The sequence below is a fragment of the Pygocentrus nattereri genome, chromosome 12 (assembly GCF_015220715.1).
Source record: "Pygocentrus nattereri isolate fPygNat1 chromosome 12, fPygNat1.pri, whole genome shotgun sequence".
Classification (NCBI taxonomy): domain Eukaryota; kingdom Metazoa; phylum Chordata; class Actinopteri; order Characiformes; family Serrasalmidae; genus Pygocentrus; species Pygocentrus nattereri.
The window spans coordinates 9,401,397-9,412,135 of NC_051222.1; the positions used below are offsets into that span (position 1 = coordinate 9,401,397).

General features: G+C 44.4%; 2 protein-coding genes across 3 annotated transcripts in view; one reads left to right on the plus strand and one right to left on the minus strand.

Annotated features, from left to right (window-relative positions):
* The first annotated feature begins 823 nt into the window (after positions 1–823).
* On the plus strand, positions 824–7,613 carry smcr8b (Smith-Magenis syndrome chromosome region, candidate 8b). The gene is made up of 2 exons (XM_017717269.2): positions 824–5,015; positions 5,543–7,613. Exons 1-2 carry the CDS (start codon positions 2,377–2,379, stop codon positions 5,955–5,957), a joined length of 3,054 nt encoding a protein of 1,017 aa, XP_017572758.1. The 5' UTR covers positions 824–2,376; the 3' UTR covers positions 5,958–7,613.
* Positions 7,614–7,893: 280 nt separating this feature from the next.
* Positions 7,894–10,739, minus strand: part of zgc:112980 (uncharacterized protein LOC503706 homolog) — an 18,090-nt gene continuing 15,244 nt past the window's right edge. For both annotated transcript variants that reach the window (XM_037543856.1, XM_017717270.2), the window contains 3 exons: positions 10,579–10,701; positions 8,843–8,891; positions 7,894–8,287 (listed from right to left, as the gene is read on the minus strand). In XM_037543856.1, the coding sequence (XP_037399753.1) occupies positions 8,219–8,287; positions 8,843–8,891; positions 10,579–10,701 (241 nt within the window). In that variant the 3' untranslated portion in view covers positions 7,894–8,218. The remainder of the gene's footprint in view (positions 8,288–8,842; positions 8,892–10,578; positions 10,702–10,739) is intronic.

The following is a 10,739-nucleotide window of genomic DNA, read 5'->3' on the forward strand; positions in this document are numbered from 1 at the left end:
CCCCAGTTGCTCCCCGGGCGCTGTGGATAGGGCTGCCCACCGCTCCGGGCAACTGTGCTCACCGCCCCCTAGTGTGTATGTGGTGTTTGGTTAAATGCGGAGGTGGAATTTCCCCGTTTGTGGGATTAATAAAGTATCACTTAACTCAAAAGGGGGTTTTCTTCGTCTTTAAACTGGAGATCACTCCTGCAGGAGGCAAGCAGGTGTTTAGCTCCCTTTGTTGTCTTTAATATGTTGGTTAACTTCTTTGTTTTAGTCCAAAAAACAACCCAAAAAGAGACAAACGGACACACTTCACTTCCTATGCTGGCTGCAGTTCTTAGGCACTTTGGACATAGTTCAGTACCTGAGTTATTGTTGGCATGCAGTGATGCCTTCATTTGATCAGGGTTGGGTGGGTTGGCCCACTTCTAGCCTTTAATTCTGCTTTATTCTTACACACTTTTGTCCACACCTGCTAGAAAAACCAGCACAGACCAGTGTACATTGTGTTTTGGATGCTGGGATGCTGGTCAACCAGTGTGATCGAGCTCGCTGACCATCATAAACCAGCTTAACAGTCTGTGCTGGGTAGTTCAGCAGGGTCATTCTCCCAAATCAGAGCTTCACAATGGTGGTGACCGGAACCAGACGTCCACCTCTAAAAGCTCCCTCAGAAAGTTCTCAGATGGCTGAGACGCTGGTTTACAGCAGTGATGATGCTGGTCCACAACACTGAAAGCCCATCAGGGCGAAGAGGTACATGCAGGGGGTGGTGAGGCAAAATAGTCCCCAAAGAAAACTGGTCATTTCAGATTTATGACTATTTATCCACCATCGGTGTTGCACATAAACGCTCAGAAGACTCGTGTAGGTTCACTGGTGGCTCTGGACAGTAAACAAAGTGGTCATTCTGGCTCCGGTCACAACGAGTAGCGCGCAATTTTGGACACTCGGTGGACTTCCCCTGTGAGAGCCCGCGCGCGCGTGCAGGAATTCGAGAATGACACAGCGAGGCGCGTTCACGCCGTTAATCCGCGTGCACGTCGGGTTTTAAGGCATTTCCAGAGCCTTAAGTTCGGTTTTCCCACACAAACGCGTTTCCAGGTCGGGACTCGGGGTGAGAGCGAGCGCTGGGTGAATGTCGGGGGCGTTATTTTCACCCCACCCCTCAGCCGAGTCACATGAGCGGCTATGGCAGAGTCGGCTCCTCTTACTGTTTACCTCCCGTTCCACCTTAAACGGTGCGGCAGTCACATTCAGGCGCCTGAGGGTGCACCGTTTAAGGTGGAACGGGAGAATTCGATCAAGACGCCGGCGAGCAGGAAGCCGACTCCAGCCTCGTCCGAGTGAGCAAAGGTCACCACGCCTTTTCACCGACGACTCCGCCGCCCTGCCGACCTCCTGCCGGGTGGACGACCCGGCTGTGGTCAGCCTGAAGTGTCCGGGGAGCGGCCAGGCAGCGCTCGCGCTGTGGACCTGGAGTTTCTCTCCACAGATAAACTTCATCGAGGACACTGGACACTGGCTGAGTCACTGGCTACGCGGTGGTCAGCAGACTGAGGAGCTTCAATATGAGGACCTCCTGAGGGTGACCACCCTGGGAGCTCGGCGTGAGTGCCTTTTTAACGGACATATGTGTGTTTCTGCGATCACAGGCCACTTTTTTTGGTATACATGCTCACATTTCTAGCGTGAGGCACTAAAATACTACATTATCAGGACACTAGGGTTCTGTACGAGACACAGTTTGGGTCAAAATGCCACATTCAAGCCTTGTCAAGGTCCCACGCGTGATTTCCAGCTTCGAATGTATAAAAAGAAGTTAATGAAGTATAAAAGAAGTTAATGAAGTATAAAAGAAGTTAATGAAGTATAAAAATGAGCCTTTAAAGGATGTTTTCAGTCAAAACTGCACTGGATAAATGTTAAATATTTTAAAATAATATATTTTTCTTGATTGGTCATTTATGTCATTAGTTTTCTATGAATATGACTCATATTTATGTCCTGACCGGGGACCAAATGACCTGAAACAGAGCTGTTTTCAAACTTACGTTAGATGGAAACATGCTTCAGCCAAAGAACCCGTCGACAAGTGTGGGAAATCTAATCTGGCTTCACAGAAATGCAGAGTGTATTTTCATATTCAGTATGTTCTCCATGTCCTTACCACACAACTGTTAGGCATTTAAAACAATTTCAGCTCCAGATACATAAGAAGGTGGTGTTTTGTAAAGATTCATTTAGTTCGGATGATATTTACTCAAATTGTATCACATTTTGTATGGCTAGTAATTTGTATTAGACTTAAAATGTATCGTTGTGATCCGTTTTGAGCCAAGAGGGCCTGTAGTTGCGGAAACACCCATAGATGTGTAAAAGTGTGATGCCACCATGATTGGCTCTCCGGACTTGCTCGCTTTCACTGCAGAGACTGATTTCCGAGAACCGCCCACAGACCCACTTGCGCTTCCAGAGGAACTGTCCATCCCACTGTGTCCTCACTCAAGCAACTCTTCACCATGGACCAGGACATCCAGAGTTAAATTCAGTAAAGATTTTATTCTGATAGCTGAGTTTTCAGAGCAGGTTGGCCCCCAGCCCTTACTCACGATCCCCGATGAAACCAAGGCCTGTGGCTCATTTGATCTGAACCACTTCTCCCTCAGGATCATGTCAGTGGACTATCAGACGTCCTTTGCAGGCCCGTTAGGTTCCAGCAATGCAAAGCTGAATTTTGTAGAAGATGCAAAAGTGGTTTTGGGGGAGTCCAGGGAAGGAGCCTATGCTTATGTGCACCACCTGACACTGTATGACCTGGAGGCTCGTGGTTTCGTACGGCCGTTCTGCATGGCCTACGTGTCCTCCCAAGAGGAAAAAATAATGCATCACTTCCCTCAACTGTCCGCTGAGTTCTCCAAGGTGTCAGAGTGCTTGAAGACCGGAAACAGGAAGAACTTTGCCAATGAACTGGACAAAAAGCTGGGAGACCTAGAGTATACCAGACTGATATTGCTGAGAGAGATAAGGAGAGAGCAGCTAAGCAGTGAACCTGTCAGTGAGATCAGTGGAGGTGGGGAAGAGATGGTAAATGGCAGATTTGCATGGCAGAGAGTAAATGAGGATAAGAAAGGGAACAGTAGCTTATCGCAGACCAGAGAGGAAGAGAAATTGAAAGAGAAAGAGGGATGTGAGTTTTCAGTTGAGGAAGTAGGCAAAAGTAAAGACATGTCAGGGCTTGATAAAGGGAACGAATCCGGCTCAGTTGTGCTGAGCACTGGAGCAGATGGGGGAGGAAACAACAGATCAAAGAGAAAGGAGAGGTTTGAGAGCCTGAAGGAGACAGAGGAAGGCCAGAGTGCAAGATTACGGTGGCCTGATAAAGCAGCGGAGTTGGCTAGTGTAGAGAAAGCCATTCAGGAACACAGAAGCCTTTTGAAACAGGTCACCTCGTACCCAACCAGGAAGCTCCGAGATCCAGAGTTTCTTCCCTATGAGCCAGACGATGCACCCCACACTTTGGAACCAGATCCGAACCCCTACACACAGCATTCCCTAATCCCTGAGCCAGGAGTGGAGTGCAGTGTTTTCACACATACATCTTCACGCCCTCCACAGCTGGTTAGCTCGAGCTCATGTCGCCGATTTGACAAGCGTCTTAAGAATCTGGAGGAGCTATGCGATGAATACTTCCTCCAGCAGGCACTCAAACAGCTTCGCTCCATTGAGAAGAATTTCCGTGGAGACAGCAGCTACCTCTTCACACGCCAGCTCACCCAAAAGTTGCTCCAGCATCTCAAATCCACAAACTTCCTATTTGAAGAACCATGTGACCTGGTCGTGGAGACAGAGCAGCAGCTCCACAAGCCCGAAGTTCGGCCATCATTGCTCCTTCCTGTTTCTCCGCTGCAGAGCGAGCCTGTAAGCCTGGAGTCGTACACCTCCTGTGTGGAAATGGTGCCAATCAAGCTTCAGGTCAGCATGAATGGACAGTTTCTAGCTGAGCCCAACTCTGTTCCATCATCACCTTGTTGTGATGACTTGGCTTTGGTAACAGATGCCCCAACAGAATGTGACTGTCAGGACAGGGAGGGAGTTCCCATACAAATGAAGGACAGCATAAGCAGTGGGGAGAGTATTGAGGTTCTTGGCACAGAGAAGTCATTCAGAACTCAGGGAACTCATATTTCTATAGAAACAGTGCCACTGAGACCCCTTTCGTTTCCTGCACCTTTCCTAGAAGGTCGGAAACGAAGGGTGGCCACTCAACGGACAAACAGTGAGGACAGCATTGAGGTGCTCAGCACTACTGACTCTATCATACCGGATGATCTGCGGGCCTCCTACCCCTCTGCTATACATGAGGAAACTTCAGAGTGTGAGGGAGAGGAGAAAGACAGGACTTCAGGTCAGGAGGACAAAGGTGTGGAGGGGTGTAGGTGCAGCTCTGGGGAGGCAGCTCCGGCCGAGGGAGAGGAGAAATGCAACAACTTCCTGAGAACTCCTGGTACCCCTGACACCCCCACTATCGTTTTAACCCCACCTGACCCTTGCATAGACTTTGCCCTAAATAATGTCAACTATCTGGACTCGCATACCATGGCAGGCCCTCTTTTTCCTATGGTTGATGCAGGGTCTCTTCAAGAGGGGCCTTTACAACTTTTGCGAGATGACTTGTCAGATTGCACCAGTTACCTCAGCCTCGCTTCCACAGCCTCAGAATTCACTCTCTCTCCTGATCTCCACTGGGAGAAGAGTGTGGGCGGAAGTCGACGAAAGCGTGCCAGATTAGGACGCACTGCATTGCGTTTCTTGCGCCAGTTTCCTTTTGCAGTGCATGCAGTGTACAGCCTGCTGAGCGGGCGGACACTGGTGGTGCTCGGCAGTGAGGAAACTGTGGTTAGACGTTGGGTTACAGCGCTGACTATCTACACTCCACATGTAGGCAAGTACAGAGAGAGCATCCAGCCCTGGACATCTGACCCTCTACAGATCACCGATCTGCTAACCTGGAAACTCATCGGCTTTAACAGGTACGAGTGTAAGGCATAAAGCGAATGCTCCTAGACATTTTGCAAGTAACGGGACAGGACAAAATGCATCATTCTCTTTGGCCTTGTGTTAGTGTTGATATTACTGCCTCATTCTAGGAAGTCACCTCAAATTGAATAAAGCTGCACAACAGCTAAATCAAATTTTCTGGGTGACTGGTTTTAGAGTACAAACATTGGTCTGGCTCAAGAAGGTTAAATCAAGGACAATTACATGCTGCATGAAATGTTAGATGGCTCAAATTAGATGATACAGCTAGACAACGCAATGCCATGAACCTTCCAAGTCAGGTAAATGCGTCAATAAATGCTTTAAAATATCTCCGTACTGTAACTGAATTTACAGTATCTGGATACGCCCCCCCCCATTCATTAACTGAGGGGACTGATTCTGTATTAACCATGAATTGTCCAACTTCAACAAAGCTCAGAAATTCTTATCTTAACACAAACATAATGTCATTCATAAGAAACATTGAAACATTATCATGTAACTCTTGCTTTTCCAGGATGGCATCTCCTACTTCACCCGGCATGCCTCCCTGCTTAGTCCGCTATAGCCGTTACCTCAGTGTGCTGGATGTGGACCAGAGGACGTTGCGGTGCCCAGCCTACAGAGGTTCCCTCATTTGTCCACTCGTTGAGCCAAGGACCCAGATTGTTCATGGCACCACCTACTACCTGTATGCACAAAGTGTAATCAGCAAGATTGTCTCCAGAGCATTCCTGCTCACCTTCTGTCACAGCCTCCACCTTCCAAGCAGCCAGAGCGAGGTCAGTGCAGAGCGCTGCTACTGTGACCTTCACGACGACGATATGAAGATACTCAATTTCCTTTCAGAGCTCATCGCACTGCAACTCACAGATAACACGCCCAGGATCCTTCGGTTCAGCTACACCGCCAGTACAGTTTTCAAACTCTGATCCAGCCGTGTGCATGTGTACTATGGGTGCATCCACAGTGCAATTCCAATTTACTGCTGTTTGGTTGTTCATATTGTGGTCCTGAACTGAGCCATAAGTACAACGCCTCAGTCATTCACAAGTAAACAAGCACAACTGATGCAACACACACCCACAGCTGCGCTTCATCTTTCCTTAATTCCACCCTTTGCCGAATTATGACGAAATGGAAAAGGCATGAATTCCAATCGGGCTATTAAAAGGTGGCACTGCCACAGATTAGATATGCGTCAGACTTTAGCATCACATATGCAAGCAGCCCAGATCAGACATGAAAATGTGCTTTTGACATTGTTGTTCAAACTGTCATTCAAAAACAAAACCAGGGGAACAAGAATTGAATTTTGCATTTATCTAAAAACAATGCAGCCAGTTCAGTGCTGAGCAGGACAAAGGCCAAAAGGAGTAATTTCATTAATCCCCAAATCTACATTTCCTTCTGATTATTTTATTCAGATCCACATGTGCTCCTGGTGGAGCATGCAGGAGCACAACTGACTTAGTGCGCCCAAGCCCGGGGGGGGGGGCGCATACTGGCAGGACATTCGGTGAGCTTTTGAGTAGACCAAGTTGGTAAACGTGTGTGTACTTAAAATGCTCCACATAATGCTTTATATTCATAAAGAAATAATTGGATATTATGTTCATAATAATGTGGATTATCAGCATTTGGTCATACAGTGATGATAAGCCACGAGCATAATTAGCTGCTTAATCAGAACAATGGCATTACTCAGGGTTCATTAAACACGACTGATTAATTACAGGGGAAATCCACCGATTTTTAAATTTCTGTGTAATTCAGTGGTTGAGATGTAGTCACAGAGTGGTTCACTGAGAAACTTGCAGACACAGATCTTTACAGTGGTGGCAATGGGAACCAGAGGTTTATAGAGGAATATAGTTTAATATCGTCCCAAACATCTTTCATGTATAATGTTGGTGGTAAATCTTGGGGGTTTTAATCTGGGTATCATCATAGAAGCTTCTCAAAACACTGTCTCAACCATTTCACATATTTCTACAGTGCAGCTTCAGCACTCGCAACAATTTTGACAAGCACATTTTTCTGGATAAGAGCACTAAATGAAACCACTCTAAACTGTCGAGATGTAAGCAAAGTCAGTCAATTACACAGAAATGTTTGTGAAATCAGAGCGATTCCCTTTTAAACTTGCAAAATCTCCATGACTACGACTGGTAAGCTTTTTTTTTTTTTTTTTGGAAATAGTGTTTACAACCCAACACATGCACAAAGCTGCATTCTCCTATTTTGAAACTTGATTTTTTTTCTCAGCCTTTTCATTTTACACATTCAGAAGAGTTAATTAATACGCATCAGTTACCAAACTGTCCTTATATCAAGAGCCCTTGCCTTCCACATGCTGCTTCATATTAAAGTGCCTTGTTAGTGCTGCTAGGCTTGGTAGTGCTGTACTTGAAGAGAAACACTGGTATATTAATCTTTTTGAGGTCTTGCTGAGAGGCTCATGGAACTGTTCAGCTCTGTGTGTCAATACAAATGTGAGAAACAGCTGTTTTGAAACATCCTGTCAGAACTGAAATGTATTTTTTTAAATATCAGATAATATATTCAATAAAGAGTGTTTAAAAATATCTGGATAAGGAAAAACACTGTATTCCTCATGTACCAAACATTGCAGCAGGGGGTGGTGGTAATTTATCAGACGACACTTTGGATTCAGGATTGTAGTAATATTCCTTTGGCTCGGATGTGCTTTAGTTTAATGCATGGAAAATTGGCTTAAGTGTAACCGAGTCTAGATACTAAGCACTGCGCAAACCTCAGAGGCCTCAACTCGGTTATTTCATTATTAGACATAAGATAGTCAGATAATCCGCTTGCATAAAAAAACTAAATAAAAAAAGTCAAACATAAAAAGCAGGAACAGCGCCATTTATTCTCTCAAAGAAATTTCAATACAAAAATGTTCCAAAATGCCACTTTTCAAGAAAAATATATCCAAAAAGGTAAAATATTAAATGAAAACAAAGTAAACTTTACAAAATTAAGGCTGACAAAAAGAACCGAGTCTCAGTTACTGCATTTGACATTAGACTGACTCATTGCCATTGGTTCTTGAATATTCCTTCAAAAATGGGAGCTTAAGGAACACTCTGGAAGTTTTAAAGAGAACACTGTCCTCATTCTCTTCCACTCCCCACACACACACACACACACACACACACACACACACACACTACTGCTGGTGTAGACTCCATCGAATCATCTGCAGGATTCTGTGTTTCTCTTGTGTGAGAATGGCCTCCTGTAGAAAACACAAGGAATATAAATACATTAGACTTTATATGGATTCATATTGTCCATGGAAATGGGTCAAGCTTCAGTCTCGATAGTTAAATGATTATTTCAAGAAATATTAAATTTTTTCCACTGTTATTTTTAAAAGGGACACTCCGGCCAAAATTAAATCAAAACCCATCGCTATATCTTCTGAAAACATGCGTACTTGACTGCCACAGTGGCGCCGCAGTAGTCCAGAGAAAGACTTTCCACATTACCGACTAGATTTCCCCCCTAATAATGAAGGTGGGAGGAACCACCCACCTTGTGCACATTTTCTTCAAACAAAATACATGAAACCACTTGGTATGTTTATTTGAATACGAGGCCTAAAACCAATGAGGCTGAGGAACATACAGCGCTGCACTTAAGAATACTGCATAGCTACACGAATAACACTCAACTCTACTTTTAAGGCAAAATGCCCTTTTAAGGAATCAGGTGTTAAGGTGCAAGTTTAAGTCCCTTTACTCCAACTCGGACCGCATAGGGAAACGTGAAGGTTCTAAAAATTGCTCACATTGAACTCCAGCTGTTGTCTCAGGTAGTGCTGCCAGGGGTACTTTGATCTACAGTGAAGAAAGAAAAAAAGGTTAATACTCAGTCATGAATTCAGCAAAGGACAGTCAGCGTAACATCTATTAACACATTTAATGCTGTAAACGTAAAGCAAAGACAAAGTACAACACTTCACTGAGAGAACTACTGCAGTGACGGCAGCACGCTGTTCTGTGCTAAAGCAAACGTAGGCAAGATCATGTGTTATCATTATGATAAATCAGGCCATGATACTTTTTCATGGGTAATGTGAGCATTTCCCAAACACGATCAATTACATGCTTTAAAAGGTCAATTTTAGACCACATTTAAACCACTTGTAGAGCCTCTTGTTTCCTTTTTAACGGTCATTTTAACTTCTGTTCCTTAAACAATTCAAAAAGATGCGATTTCAAAATGATTTGTTTCTATTGTAAATCGTTACAGATCAATGCAGTGAAGTGTAAACGGTTTAAATGAGCATGAAGTTTATTATGTAATTTCACAAGTGGTCAGAATGAACCTCCTCCAGCTGTACGGACGACATCAACACCACAGTCAAACTCATCCATACTGGACTGAGCGTGCCGGGCGTCACTGCACTCACGGCTCTTTCAGCGCGATTTCGGAGATCATCCAGTGCTGTGGAGCCTGTGACGAACGCTCGGAGCTGTTGGAGCTTCACTGCCCACGAAAATCAGGCTGCACAGTTACGACGGATTCACTCTTATTGAAGTGGAGAACACAGAACGCTTCCTGCTCAGGGGTCTCATCTCCTCGCCGACTGAAGGGAGCCGTCTTCCAGTAACAGAAACTCTATGACTCCCTCTTTCAGTTGGGCTGTGATTGGTTCCTCGGCGCCTCACGGTTGTCAAAATATGGTGAATCTTTTTGAATCACCTTTTCTAAAATGTAGTAAAATGTTGCACTCATTGGATAGTATGTTTGTATGAATAAATATACAGATATATGGCGGTAAATTAGACGAGCCTTAAGTGAAATGGTATGAGAAAACAGGGTAGACCGTATGCGGCTTAATACTGTATATATAAACATTTTAACAATTCTAACGGGAGTTGCTCCGATATGGGGGTCAATGGCGATTTCTTATATTACTCATTGACACAGCTTCTGATGCTGAAACATGAACTACATAAATTATAACAGCATTTATCTGTACTAGCAACTACTACTACAAACATTTATGTCTGTAGGGTTACAAATGCAGTAAAATGTCAAACATTTTTGCATCACCTAAACATTCTGCTCTTCTGTATTAGAAAAAAAAAACCTTTAAACTCTGATTGGTTTAAGGTCAAATCTAAACTTTTTTTTTGAGTAATTATCTGCCGATATAATGATGCTGATATTATGCATTCCTACTCATAACTCTGTACTCTCTACAAGCTACTAGGAACTTGGTATACATTTCTCTCAAAAGAAATATTAACTGGAAGCGTGAGAGTAAAACTATACAGGACAGTGGCCCGCGGGCGCCTGGATTAAGAACCACTGCTCTAAAAGAGTGAGTTAACTCCTAACCCATAATAACGGTGCAAAAGGGCGCAGTTCATTTTCACTGTTAAATGTTACTGTATTTGTTATTCTAGTTTCCTTATTAGTGAACCGTGTGAGATCTTAACATTAACTACAAGTTCAAAGCGCAAAACATGCATCCAAATCTTTTATGACGCTGGATAAAAGTGTTCAGTCACTCACTCATTCCACCTAACGAGCAGCGCACTGGTGGGATAGCTGTTGGGATCCAGAACTACACTTTGCTCCAGGAAGAAAAGGCACAGGAAACTCGCGATGAAGGAATGCCCCAATGTGTCCTCTTTTCTGGAGAGCATAAACATGGAAAGGTATTAATAATACAT